The sequence below is a fragment of the Notamacropus eugenii genome, chromosome 3 (genome assembly GCF_028372415.1).
Source record: "Notamacropus eugenii isolate mMacEug1 chromosome 3, mMacEug1.pri_v2, whole genome shotgun sequence".
NCBI classification, from domain to species: domain Eukaryota; kingdom Metazoa; phylum Chordata; class Mammalia; order Diprotodontia; family Macropodidae; genus Notamacropus; species Notamacropus eugenii.
Window position 1 is genome coordinate 469,627,268 of NC_092874.1, and position 15,148 is coordinate 469,642,415.

At 42.0% G+C, this 15,148-nt stretch overlaps 1 protein-coding gene across 3 annotated transcripts in view; it reads right to left on the reverse strand.

Moving 5' to 3' along the window:
• Window positions 1-14,832, reverse strand: part of BMPER (BMP binding endothelial regulator) — a 278,921-nt gene extending 264,089 nt beyond the window's left edge. The window contains exons 1-2 of one of the 3 annotated variants that reach the window (XM_072598870.1): window positions 14,002-14,832; window positions 12,541-12,626 (exon numbers count right to left, since the gene is read on the reverse strand). In XM_072598870.1, coding sequence (XP_072454971.1) covers window positions 12,541-12,626; window positions 14,002-14,137 — 222 coding nt within the window. In that variant the 5' untranslated portion in view covers window positions 14,138-14,832. Of the gene's footprint in view, window positions 1-12,540; window positions 12,627-13,694; window positions 13,977-14,001 lie in introns of those variants that run through there. The other 2 variants (XM_072598872.1, XM_072598871.1) reach the window with 2 other exon arrangements.
• Window positions 14,833-15,148: the final 316 nt, after the last annotated feature.

Sequence of the window (15,148 nt, forward strand, 5' to 3'; positions counted from 1 at the left end):
TGGGAAATCTTTTTTTTTTTTTTTAAAGAAGATGTTTTATTAAAACTTTAACACTGAACATCAATATTACCATCTTAACTCACTTAATTACTATTTACATCTAAATTAATTAATTTCCTTTGCATAAATATTATAACAATGTTTTTTTTTTCCATCACTCCCTCCAAGTCCCCATTATTTTCATCCACTTTCTCTCTTAGTTGGTCATAGTACATATATATCCCTCTCTCCTATTTCTTTTTTCTTAACATTATTTCATAAAGGTCTTTCCAAATTTCTTCCTTTTCTTCATACTTGTGGATATGAATGATATTATAATATCTCATTACACAGATGTATTCCCAATTGATTTAACTATTCTCTCACTACTAGACAATGAAGTTGTTTTCATGTTTTTCATCACCTTCATCGTCATTTTCTTATTCAGTCATTTCAATTGTGTCTGACTCTTCATGACCCACTTGGGGTTTTCTTGGCAAAAATATTAAAGCAATTTGCCATTTCCTTCTTCAGCTCACTTTACAGATGAAGAAACTGAGGCAAATAAGGTTAAGTGACTTGTCCAGAGTCACACTGAAGCCAGATTTGAACTCAGGTCTTCCTAACTCCAGGCCCAGCACTCTATCTACTACATTACCTAGCTGCCATAATCATTATTATTACTACCATAATATTATTGTGATTCTTTTGACAATTCCTTAAAATTGTCATTAAAATAATGCCAAAAAAGGCCATAAAATATGGGAAAAGATAGATATTTTCTCTTGTTTTTACAACACTTTCAAGGGCTAGCCACACAATCACTGGGCTCAGAAACTCTCTAGAGCATTCATGTCCCAGATGCAGGATCAAGAAATTCCATGTAGCTCTCTGTCCAACCCACAGATTCCTCCTCCTCTGAGGTCTCCCTTCGCGTTCTCAATTGTCAGTGCTGCCCCCCAATCACTTTGTGTTTTCTTTGCATCTACTCATCTACGTATACTATATCTCTCCTGTAAACAAGGAGCTTCTGGAGGGGAGGGAATGGTTTGGGGTTGGGTTTCTCTTGGTTTTCCCAGCACAATACTTTGCACACAGTAGAAACTTAATAAATGATTGTTGCACCTCTAATACCCCTCCCAGCCCTAATGCCTAGAAAGTATAACAGAAAATTTCACATCTACTTGCAAAGCTAGCATGTAAGCCTCTTACGCTCCAGGACCATAATATTTTAAAGCACCATCAACAATTCAATGGAAGAAACAGAAAAGCTAATACAGGTAAAGGGTCATGAAACCACAGGTATGGCTAAAATTCCACTTTGACACGGAACAATTTCTTCAATAGAGTTGTTCTTCCTTAATGCTGCCTGGTCCATGACCAGAGGAATATTCCAAGGATATTTTGAGGGTCTATTGGATTGTTTACACGAAACTCATGGGATTTCAGGTCCTTAACAACGCCTTATTATTCAACCATGTTATCTAAAATCCTTTCTATTCCAAATGATGGAATCCTTATTTGTGCTAAAGGATTTATTATTTGTTAATAATTTATTATTCATTTGCGCCATAGTGTGACAGATAGGAAAGGGGGGCCTGTAGTCAAGAAGACCTGAGTTTAAACTGGGACTCTGGCGTTTACTAGCTTTGTGACCTGGATCAAGCTCCAATCTTTTTGAACGCCAGCCAACTCTCTAAGAGCATAAGTTAGAGATTGGTTGGTATCTGCCTTAGTAGAAGGAGTTCCCACACACTAACAAAATCACCAGTCATTGACATATTGACGGAGCTTTACCCAAATGAGTTCTTCCTTCAATCTCGCTGCTGTACCAAATTTTCATCATCACCATGGCAATCCTATGGCTGGCTCCCTCCCAAAGAATTTCTGCCAAGTCTTATCCCTAATCAAGCCAATCCCGTTTGCAAGTGTTCAGCAAGACTAGCCCTGGAGACGAGCAAAGCGTTCATTACTCACAGACTCAAATGGTGCCAGAAGGACACAACATCTCTCCATTGAGATTCTCCTAGGAAAAAGCACTGCTAGATTTATGACCTGACATCATCGAGAAAGAGAAGGCTTGAGAGCTAGCTTGCAAATTCTACAATGCACTGACTCTGGTCTAGGACAGAAAATATACTTGGCCTCCAGGGCTCATTGACATGACATTATTACTATTTCAACATGCCATAGGAGTTCATATAATATCGCTAAGGTGAGATACACTGGGCAGGGGTAGAGAAGGAAGAAAAAGCTAAATTTAATCCATTCATTCATTTTTCATCTAGTCTTTCAATATTCAACAAACACTTATTAATTGGCCATTCTTTCCATCCTTCATTCTAGAACACATCATTATCTCTTGATTTCATGATCTTATAGATGAAACCATGAATTATGACCCAATCAACTCTGCCTTTGTGCTTAGAGGTACATCAATCTACTCCTCCACAGTCCCATTCATCACCTATGTGAAGTGCCCCATCCCTAGCCACCACTCACCTATTACAATGTAAGAACTTTGTGGGCAAGGATTGCCCACAAATTGGAATTTGTCTTGCCAGCACTTAGCCATAGTAAATTCTTAACAATTTTTTTAATTCATTCATTCATTTATAGGGATGATAGCTTCCTTACATTCTAAGTGGCACTGTGGCTAAAATGCTAGTTGCGGAGTCATGGGTAGTCATTTAATTTCTCTGAGACTTAGTTTCCTCTTCTGTAAATTAGGGATAATAAAACCTGACCCACATAGCTGCTGTGATAAACAAACCAGATAATATGGGATTATAGTTTGGGTGCTAGAGCGGACTTAGAAACTCAGCTAGTACACATACCCCTTTATTTAACAGGAGGGTTGTGTCATGCCCAAGATTATATAGGTAGGAGGTGTTAGAGGTGAGATTAAATCCACATTCTGACTGCAGAGCCAATTCTCTTTTCACCATGCTACAATGTCTCCCCTAAAGCACTTTGCCAAGCTTAGTGCTATAAAAACATCTTTCATTATTATTAGTATTTATCCCATTCCCAATGGAGGTCAATAGAGTTCATATGACTCTGATCATGGCACCTAATATTGTTTCTGCACACTGTAATTATTGCTCAGCCATTAACAAAGCAATATAGAAGAAAAACTATAATGCCTAAAATAAAAAATGAAGCGCAAAGCCCATGTACATAAACCAAAGATGAACATCTTCCACGAGGAAGATCCAGACAATGCCATGGTCCCAAGGCACTAGGCAATTATCCCAAGACTGCTAGGGCTCTGCTTTCCCAACCTTCCCCAGCTCCACCTAAAATTTTTAAAAAGTCATGACCCGTCAAGCTCCAGCATCAGCACTATCCCAGAAGAACACATACCTGGCAAATAAAGAAAAAAGGACAGCCATAGACCAGCTGGCAATTGCCAGGGGATTCTGAGAAGTAATGAGATCCACATCTGAAGAGGATCTTGTCAAAAGTCAATAAAAACCATCCAGTCCCAAGCAAAACTACCCCCCATTCTTATTTAATATATAGCTGGAAATTTCTTAAACAGGGGAAAAGTCTTTCATTATCCAATAATAAGGGGATGGGAGTGGGGGGAATGTCTTGATTATTTAGGAGGCAAGGAGACCTGAGTTCAAATTTTGCCACAAGTGATGTATAACTATCTGAAATCCATTCAACTTTTCTAAATCTCATCTTTCAAATGAGGCGATTTCATTTAACTTTCCAGGATTGTTGTGAGCATCAAATCAGATTGTGTATGTGAAACATTTTGCAAACATTAAACTGCCAAATAATGTTAATATTCCTGGAAAGCCTTGAATACGTTTAACCTTTAAATTCATTGGCATAAATTCTTACAAGTATGTAAAAGATTGATATAGAACTTCCAAAAAGATTCCATTTCATTTGGTTGAGGGGAGATGACACTATTCTAATGCGTTTGGCTATTGCTTTTTGAGAGGGAGGGGATCAAGAAATTACAGGTGTTTGGGAGTCCCAGAAGGGGAAGGGGGAAATGTCCAGAAAGCATAAAATACTCAAGTTTCTTTGCTTCCTTTTTTCTGGCTCTTTTAAGACGTCACTATTCAGAGAATTTAGAATTGAAGAAGGATGTGAGAGGACAACATAATTCTTAGAGATTTTATTCAGAATTCTCCACTGTCCCTTTTTGGAAGAATAATTATAGTGGTGATTTCCACTGTTGTTTGCCAAGGTCTTTGATCTCATCAGGGCAGGTCTCTAAGAGGGAATAAAACCTGAGTTTGAATGCCCCCTCAGACATTCACTAGATGTTCAAATCTAGAAAAGAAATGGATCCTTTCTGGGACTCAGTTTCTTCATCTGTAAAACAGGGAAGTTGGACTCAGGGACCTCTAAGGTCCCTTCCAGTTCTAGAACAAGGACCCAATGATATGGAACAATTATCTGTAATTAAAGTGTTGGAGAGTTTTCTAAGAGGGGCACTGAGAAGTCGAAGATTAAGGGCAGCCAGATGCCTTTTTTGGAAGAGATCTGGAAGAATTCTTTAAAAAAAATTCACATGTATGTACATGTGTGTTAGACAGCTAAATGGTACAGTGGATAAAGCTCCGGGTCTAGAGTCAGAAAGACTTGAGTTCAAATGTGACCTCAGACACTAGCTGTGTGACCCTGGACAAGTCACTGAACCTTTGCCTGCCTCAGTTTCCTCATATATAAAATGTAGACAAGAGTAAGACCTACCTCTCAGGATTGTTGTGATGATCAAACGAGATAATATTTGTAAAGAAGTTTGCAAATCTTGAAGTATTATAAAGCGATTGTTATTATTATTTAAGCAATTATCTGAAGGCATGTTTTTAAATAATAAAATTATGACTTGCAAAGACCACAGTTCCATCATAGTATGACCCCACACTCTGTAGAAACAATCAGAAAATAAAAGGGGGATGTGACAGAATTGTGCAAGGCTGCGTATGTAGGTATGCGCTCTCTCACAGCTTTTAGATTGTGTCTCAGAGGTCAGGGATTGTGTCGTTGGCTAATTTTGTATCCTCAGTATCCCCAAGGGTACCTTGAACCAAGGTACAATGGAAAAAAGAGTGATGGGTTTGGAGACCCACCTCTCACTTCTTACCTGGGTGACCTTGGACCTCAGTTTCCACATCTGTAAAATGAGGGGGTTGGACTAGATAGTTCTTGAAACACATACACACACACACACACACACACACACACGCACACACACATGCCCTCCATAAACTGCACTGGCTCAAGTCCCTGCCAACCTTTCCAGTCTTCTTCCACTTCACTCCCTTCTTTATCTTCAAACATGACCAATGCCTGACTTTTTTGTTCTTCCTTGAACACAGCTTGCCTTTCTCAAGGCCATGCCATTGCATTGGCTTCCCCAATGCCTAGAATTAACTCCCTCCTCTCCTCACATTCCTGACTTCCTTTCAGACTCAGCTCCAATCCCACTTTCTGCAAGAAACCCATCCCTGTCCCCCCACCTTATCCCTCCCTCCCTCTGAGATGACCTTGTGTTTACCCAGTGCCCATCTATGGTTGGTTGGATATTATCTCCCCCATTAGACTGACAACAAGAACTTTGTAATAACCCCTCTTAGCACAATGCACACAGTTGATGATGATTAATGTTTATTGACTCAAAATTACTAATATGGAAATGTTTACATGATTGCACATGTATAAATTATATCAGACTACTTACCAGCTCAGGGAGGGAGGAAGGGATAGAATTTAGAACTGTTTTTTTTAAATGTCAAAAATTGTTTTTATGTGTAATTGGGGGTAGAGTGGGATAAAACACTATTTAAAAGTTTATTGACCGAGCTAGAGATCTACATATAATGTTTCTCTGAAATTCATCTAGGGTTGTCACCATGATCCAAGATTTGAGCAAGAGAAGTGAAAGAGACCTCCATCCAGTACAATTCCTTCATTTTAAAGAAACAAAAGCATAATATGCATAGGAAGGCACCCACCAAGCCTGTGTAAAGGCCTAAGAATTAAATCTTTCAATGATGACACAGTATCTGCCTCATGAAAGCCATCTCCCTTTTTCTCAAACATGAGTCAGTCACAGACAGAGGGGATCTATCCATTCTCCTACTGCTAAAAACAACAAACAGCATGGAGCTAGACCTATGATTTCACTGGTATGGAGTACAGAGGGCTCTCAGTATGGATATTCCTTCCACCAATGTAGACCAGCACCAGCTGGGGCCATCTATAATCTTGAGGTGCCTGAGTCACTGAGGGGTCAAATGACTTTCATCCAGAGTCAGATGGCTAATACCTGGATAGTACTTGAACTTAACTTTTCCTGATGCTAAGGTCAGCCCTCTCCTAAGTCTTTAAAACTTGTGACTCAGGGAAAAAATCCAAGTGTATCCACTAGACTGGAAGCTGCCAAAGATGAGTCTCTTTTTTTTAAACGAGTGGACGGAGCCAATCATTCCTTCTTTTCCCCATCACTGGGTAGAACTCTTTCCTCTTCTGTCGCATTTCCCTTTGCTTTTTATGAGTAAAGGTCAATTCGACACTGCAAAACGGCATTTCAAAGAAGAAACTTAAAATTTAAAAGGAAGAAACTACAGGCTGATGTTTAGTACAGAATAAAACACAATTCTCATGTCTAGTTTTCGGAGTTCCTGCCTCCAAGTTTTTCTCAGGTTTCCAGCATCAACCTAAGTCTTGGCCTTCCATTCAGTCTCCTTTTCTCCACCATTTAGGTGATACAACTTCAGGAAACCTAACGATCTCTTCTCAGGTAGGTGTATTTGTTGGAGCTGATAGTAGTTTTAAAGTTCAAACTGCAGAGGTAAAAGAGTGAATGCTGAAAATCACATCAGCATTGCTGGTTTTAGCAGATGTTACTTTGGAAATAATTTTTTTTTCAAAATTCTAAAAAGAAATATATAATGATCAGAAGGGAAAAAGACTCAGAAAAAGTAAAAAATAAAAACTAGAAGATTATCATTGAAACCAAGGAAAAAGTAATGCTTTGCTTTCTGCCAAATGAATAAGCATTTATTCAAGAATAAGTCTTGGCTTAGCGGAGAGAAGCCTGATCTTGGAAAGACCTGGTTTCAAGTTCTGACTGATGCATATTAGTTTTGTGACCCTAAGCAAGTCACGGTACCTCAAGTAATACCCTAAAACCAAGAACTACAGAGAACTTGCTGATGCGCATTGAGAGAGGGAAGTTTCTCTCCCTTCCCTCAAGCCCCTCCTAACCCCGCAGAATTCCCTAGGCCATTGAGAATCCATTTCTATTCCATGGACAAACCATTTAACTTGGGTTCTTTCAAACTATCCTCTCATCCTTTAAACTACCAATGAGCTTCTAATTATACTCATTTATTAAACACCAACTCTGTGCCTGGCTATGTGCTGGAGACACGAAGAAAAATGCAAAACAAGTCTCTACTTTCAAAGAAATTAAATGCTATTAAGGGGAAACCACCTTAAACATATCATTTAATAAAAATATTATTGTTCTATTGGAAAATAATCAGAGGTAGATTGGAGAAATAAGCAAAGGGCTTTTTAGGAGATGGCCTTTGAATGTAGGCCATGTCATAGAATGGAAAGGACCCTGGTTCTACAGTAGAGGGTCTGGGTTCAAGTCCTGACCCAGGTGCTTACTATATGTATAATTTTGGGAAAGTTGTGTCTCTCATCACAGGACTTTTCAAAAAAATGAGGCTGTTGACTCAGATGATACCAGCGTTCTCTTCCAGATCCAAATTAAAGTTCATATGAGCCTTGATAGGCTCGAAGTAGCCAGAGTTTCTGAATCACAGGCAGGTACCAAAAAAAATAAAACAAATATCTGTCTACTGAAGTACCCCCACTACTCACTGGTTCATTACCTCTAAGGACCATGTTCCATCTTTCTCAGATTTTCCCTTGAATGGATGGCCTGACTTTTTTTGGCCCATTCGTTTTAAAACTACATCCATCACCAACCAATAAACAGGTTATTCTTGGAGCCTGGTTTGCTCTGGCAAGATGCTGAGGCTTATGCAGATGATGATAAATGAGAATAGAATTACCCAGTTCCCCCCATGGCTCCCACCACCCTCACTGTCATCATCAGCATGCCCCTTGAAATGAGCTCATTCCCTCTTTGAAACTGTTTCTAATGCCAAGAGTTTAAATCGGGCAAAGTTGACTTTGTGGGCTTTTTCAAACTTTTACACTGTAATTATATACAGGCCTCCATGCCACCTATTTCCTCCAGACTGTAACATTTTACGTCTTTTTTAGGCTTGTGTTGAAGTCGTTTTTTTTTTCCCTTACATGTTATGAAATAAGATATAAGCTTTTTCTGAGCACTAGGCGTCTCTCTGCCAGAAAAGTGCCCCAGCAGAAACCAAATCCGGCTATTTTCTTCATCCAAAGTACAGTTTATACTGTTCTATACCCTATTAAAGTACGTACATAAAACCAGCTCAGATGTAAGCTTCCCCACAGGTAAGCTGAAATCCTAGCACTACATCCCATGGAGAGGGTGCTTCTTAGTCAGGACACCACTGAAAGGCTCAAAGGAAAAACATGGGAGAGCTTCAGGGAGTCCCTGAGGTCGATGAACCGATCATTTATTTTACTGTTTCTTCACTTCTCTCATCAGATCTTTAGGTCCCCTATGAAATCCTAGCACTTAGTGCTGGAAAGAGGTCGTTAAGATCAGTTCATTGAGACCCCTCATTCTACAGCTGAAGAAATGGAGACTGGGAGAAGGCAGTGACTCACTCTTCTCTTTCTGGAAGTGCCATTTCCATGATCTAGATAGCCCTGCAATAGCTCCCATGCCAAGTGTGGCTGGAGTTCAGGGGAGGGCAGCCCTAGAAAGAAGCAGACACATCCAGGGAGAGAGATGAGCTGCAGGTCAACCCTTAAGCCCCTCTCCAGTGACATCACTTGACCAAGGAGCTTAGACAAGGCTCTGAACTCCATGAAGGCTTCTTGGCTTTGGACTATCTGGAATTTAGCAACTTGGGCCCTAGACTCAAGCACTCCCCATCATGTCTATGAGTCTGTCGGCTGGCACAAGTCACCTTAGCTCCTGCTCATTTGCAATCCCAATTTCCATAGTTAATAATAACGGTATTCATGGAGCATTCTCAAATTTGCAAAGTGCTTTATGAAAGGTATCTCATTTTGTCCTCACAATAATCCTGGGAATTAGATCCTATTATTATTCCTATTTTGGAGGAAGAAACTGAGGTACAGAAAGGTTAAGTGACTTGCCCGGGGTCCCACAGATAATATCTAAGCTCAGACTAGAACTCAGACGTTTCTGATTCCAAAGCCTGCATTCTATCTACTGTGCCCCCAGCTGCCAAATTATGTCAGTTTGTATGTGTGTGTATATGTATGTATGCATGTATAATATGTGATAGTGTTAGTCATTTTCCATCACGTCCAATACTCTACTACCCCATTCTGAGTTTTCTTAGCAAAGATACTGGAGTGGTTTGCCATTTCCTTCTCCAGCTCATTTTACAGATGAGGAAACTGAGGCAAAGAGGGTTAAGTGACTTGCCCAGGGTGACACAGCTATTAAGTGTCTGAAGTCAGCTTTGAATTCAGCAAGATGAGTCTTCCTGACTTCAGGCCCAGCATTCTATCTACTGGGCCATCTAGCTGCCTTATATATAAGTTAAGCATGCATTTATTACATATAACATATATATTATCTATAACACGTATATTATATAGCAAATGTGTTATGTTATATACAATATGTATTCTACATGACACATATACATAGACTATGTTGTATATTATGCACTTGTGTACATACGAATTTTATTTTAAAATAATTCTTCCTGATCTCATAGTAGGCATCAATGAGCCCCCCAAATTCTAGTTTCTTTAGGGGCAGATAAAAATAAATGGTCCTATCACCTCTCTAAACTACACCAAATCTTTTCTAACTTTGTGCGATAATGTTCTAAATAGAATGCCTCTCCCCAGAGCAGCATCGTGGGAAAGAGAACGACGTTTGGAGTAGCGGGACATGAGACCGGCTATAACTGCTGCTACTTAGCACCTTTTGTGACCTTGACTAGCTCACTTAACTTCAGTTTCCTGAACTATAAAGTGAAAGCACTGGACCAGCTTACCTCTAAGAAACCTTCTAGCTCTAAAGCTAGGAAACCATGATCTCTCTCTGGACCTCAGTTTCCCCAGATGAAAAATGAGGTGGTTGAACTTTGGTTATAAATGCATGATCTTACAATCCTCTTCAGAACTAACCAGGGCAGGCACATTAAACAATGTCCACCTTCAGAGAAAGGTATAGGATTTCCAATCTTTTTTTTTATTTTGAAAATGATTTCCTTAGTTTTACTAGATATTTTCAAATACTTTCCTCCAACTATTAATTCACTTAACAAGCATCTATAAAGCACTTAATATATTCCAAGCACTATGCTAGGTGTTGGGGATATGAAGACAAAAGAGAAATGTTTATGGAAATGGAAGGAGATTTTCAAAAGCCCCTCATCACTTTACATTTTAATACTCAAATCACTTCTTGGAGAAAAATAATCTTTCATCTCTGGAACTTTAAGCACTTAAATATTACCTAATTAGAGTAATTTCCTCTGAACCCCTAGGAGATTAAATAGGAATCATTCAGTTCCATTTTGTAAATAAAGAAAACGGAGTCGGAACTAGGATATTCGCCTTAAAACTAGTCAATAAATCTTCGGCTAAACCAAGATTTGACCCCAACAGATTCTGTCAAGCAGTCCCATATATCCACATCATTACCTAAACTCTCCACTGTAAAATCCCACCAGTTCTCTAGCAGGCCTCTTTCTAGGTCTCTTGCTCTTTCTTTAAAATCCTAATGACAATACATTTTCCACCTCTGCTGCCACTGATTGACTTCATCCTTAGATCTTACTTAATCATTCCTGATCCCCATTTATCATTTCTTAACGCTGACCTCACTACTTATTGGGGGAAAGTCTGGGTGGCTTAAACACAGATGGCTCTTGCTAAAACTGATAAGCACACTTTCACCTATTCACCATGGACGCCAACAAACAGAAGCCGTCTCTGCCTTTATACTTTTCCAGGGGGGGCTTTATAGACACGTGTGGCTTTGTTTAAAAAATGTGACCTGGTAAACGGCGTGTAAAACACATTAAAGTGTGTGTGTGTGTGTGTGTGTGTGTGTGTGTGAGAGAGAGAGAGAGAGAGAGAGAGAGAGAGAGAGAGAGAGAGAGACAAAGACAGAGACAGACAGAGAGAGAAGTGAAGGAAGAAAAAAAGAAAGAAAAAAGGAAGAGGAGAAAGAAAGAAAAAGGGAAAGAGATAAATAGAAGTAAAGAGAAAAAATAGAGAAAGGGGAAAAAGGAGAAAGAGATTAAGAGAAAGGGAGAAACAAAGAAAGAAAGAATGAGAGAAAGGGAAGAAAGAAAGAAAGAAAGAAAGAAAGAAAGAAAGAAAGAAAGAAAGAAAGGGAGGGAAGGAGGAAGGAAGGAAGGAAGGAAGAAAGAAAGAAAGAAAGAAAGAAAGAAAGAAAGAAAGAAAGAAAGAAAGAAAGAAAGAAAGAAAGAAAGAAAGAAAGAAAAAGAAAAAGAAAAAGAAAGACAGATCTAGTGATTTCATTTCAGTAGACCTTATTCATTAACCAATTCCTCTCTTCTGGTTACTTCAATTATTTTAATAGCCACTCTTCAAATACAAAGTTTTTAAAGAAAATTCACCAAAAAAAGATCACAAATGAAACTGCTGTTCATTATGGTAGATTATGGTGATGGTAGACTCATGGGTAAAGATAACTCAGGATGACTGAGCTCCAAGGGACCTCAGGGGCCACCTAGTCCAACTCCTTTGTTTTATAGATAAGGACACTGATGCCAAGGGAACTGAGGTGAATGGCCCAAGATCATATAGGTAGTGACAGAATCAGGATTTGAACCCAGGTCCTCTGACTCTTCTACTAGACAGTCACTAGTATCTACTAGAAACAAGTTCCACCCTCCAACCTCCCTAACACCCCAGTCAGATACTGATTCCCTATCCTGAACCATCAGTCAAAAAAGGAAAAGTACCTAGGGTTGCTGACTAATCTTCATTCTGCCTTTAGCTATTCTCACTCAGCCTCACCACCACCTCTACCACCACCACCACACAAACCTCTTCTCTCCCTGACCAAAGCCACACCCCTCTCTCCATTATCTTTAAATGTCATCCATCCCTTTCTATGGGTTCTTAAGAAGTAACAACCTGGGTACAAAGTTTAGGGGGACCTAGGATCAAGCGCAATTGTGGAACTACCATCACCAATGGGAAGAATGTCACTCAATGTCAATCTTCAGCTGACTTCTGTCACTCTTGATGTCAAGGGGATGATTGCTTCCCAGGACTGAGGCCTGGAATTTCCTCTCTCTAGCAAAGTTCAGAAACAAGCCAGGATTGTTTAAAAGCCTCAGATACCTACAATGTCCCCATAGGAGTGATTTTCTTCTACATTTAGTTTCTTTTCCCCGCTCTAACCCTAAACCCTCTTTACTTGAGGAGAGTCAGACTTACCAAGCAGACACACATTATGCATGGGTTGTCGGTGATAAAAGGGATCTGGAGGACTTCACCTTCATTTTCACATTTAGCAACTGAACCTGTGATGAGATCAAGACAGTTTTTAAATTGATAACAAAACGACACTTGGTGATTTTATAGTGGCTCCTCTGATCCCTTCCCATCCCTTTCCAGAAATTCTTCCTATTAGGTTTGTGTTCTCTTTTTCTTTTTGGGAGAGGGGGAGTGAAGTCAATAGGTGGGAGTGTCACTGTCAGTAAACATTTTTGAGTACCCACTATGTACTCCTGGACACTGCGGCATACATTCAGTAGATCTGTCTTCCTTCCAACCCAATAGACAATTACACTGTACCCAAACTCTGCTAGCCATCAGGACTACAAAGACAGAAAGGGAGGGACTAGTCAGTCCCCCAAAAACTTATTTTACTGACATTCAATGATCCCCCTCCAAATAAAAGAACCTTGAAAATGAAACATCCAGAAACAATTCAGGTCTCCAAAAGCCCATTTTGACTATTTTGGGGAGGGGAAAGAAGCGACAGTCTTTCCCCGTCACTGAGTAAACTATGCCTTTTCCCCTTCTCGATTGGGGTAACCATACCAGGAACTTTTCCATTAGGGGTGAATAACTATTCTATAACCATAAGGACGCTCTAATCTAACACCCCCCAAAAAAATCTGATTAGCCTCCTGGGCAAAAATTGAAAATGGATCCAATTAGAGTTCTCTGCCTTGGCCCCTTCTCTGCTCGGCCTTTTATCATCCTTCCTGAAATCATTTTTTGAAACGTAATCCTGGCTGCTTTTACTAGAAATTGTCTCAACACCCTTTTTTATGCACCAGGTGTCAGTAAAGTATGTCCTCCAGAAAAAAAAATAGCTTAGGTCTTCACCTGCCTGAAAACATATAATTATATTCTATGAAAATTATCCTTTAAATTTTCTTTAAATTTAAGTCTTGGAAAACTGGTGCTTTTCGATGCTCCAGCATCACCCGAGCCTTGAGGAAGCTCGTAGGGTAAGAAAATTAGCCGTACGTGCACCCCGAGAACGGGGACTGCTAATGCTGCCTGACTTTGGGAGAGGGGAAAGAAAGACAAGCAAGTCCTCAAAGGCTAGAGGGATCGCGGGATCGAAGACGCGTTACCAGGAGCCGGGTCTAGGGAACTCTGGCCACGTGAAAATAATCAGTCTTCCTCCTGCCTCAGTCTTCTCCCAAGCCGCTGCTCCAATGACTCGGTGCCTATCGCTGACTCTAACAGATGGGCGTCCCAGGCTTTGGTTAGCCTCTGTAGGCGAGGCATTGCCAGGACCGAAGGAAAGGAGCTAACGCTCCGCTCTATCAGCTGCCGGCCCCTCCAAGAGCTCCCTCCCAGGTCGTCTCCGCAGACAGACTGTTCAGAAGAGCCTGCAACAGCCGCAGGGAGGCTGCCTCGGCTTCCCCTCTCCCCTACCTGTCAGGAATGAGGAAGCCAGAGACATCTGGACCCACAGGTTGCTCAGCAGCAGCCAGACACTGAAGGTAATCCCAGGAGAAGCCAGCCACTGCCGCGGAGCCAGAGCCCGGACGCTGGGGGAGAGCCAGAGCATCGTCACCTGGAGGCAACCCGGGGCGCCGAAGGATGGCTTGCTGCCGCTGCTTAGGCTGCTGCTGCTGCTTAGGCTGCTGCTGCCGCCGCCGCTGCTCTTTCCTCCTCCTTCTCCTCCTCTCCTCAGAGAAAAGAACTGCTTCTCAGCCGGCGTGTCGGGAGACGGGGAGGGATGCAGAGGGACTGGTAGGCAGGGTAGGGAGGAGGAAAGCAAAGAGGGGTGGGGGGCCTCCGAGAGGAGGGGGCCGGCCCGCGGCTGCTCTTATCCTAGGAGGCTTTTTTTAGGGAGTTAGTTTCTTGAGGCTCCTCCTCAAACCCTCCTTGAGCCAGACACAAGCGGCGGGCGGAGTAGAGGGACAGACTGAGGATGGACTGACACACTGGGTGCCGGCTAACTCAACCTTATCTATCCGCCCCGTGGGGAGGAAGCAGAGAGGCGGGGCAGAAAAGACGGATGAACACAGACAGATGGACGGCCGGACAGACAGACAGACTGATAGACGGACTGATAGACGGACTGATAGACAGACCGGGAAGGAAGAAACAGAGGAGACAGAGGAGATAACCGGAGACACGGAGGAGCCAGAGACCAGGAGGAACGGGCTGGAGGAGTGGAGAGCCAGACCCGGAGCTAGAGGCAGCCCGGGCACAGCAGCGGTAGCCAGCCCAGCCCCAGCCCGGGCACAGCAGCAGCGGCAGCGGCAGCGGCAGTGGCAGCGGCGGGGCGCACCGTGCCGCACAGTACACGCTCTTTGCGGGCGGGCTGTCTGGCTGCTGCCGCTGCACCGCAGGGACCCTGCCGGGTGCTCCGGACCCCAGCGGCGGCCGCCGCAGCTGTCACCGCCCCTACTCCCGCCCTGGGTTCCGCGCCCCCTCCCCGTGGGTCCCGTGCACGCGCGCGCACGCACACACACACACACACACACACACACACACACACACACACACGCTTGCACCCCTGCGCTCTCCTTTGCACACCAGGACTGACTGGCTGGGGACTGGGGCGGCAGGG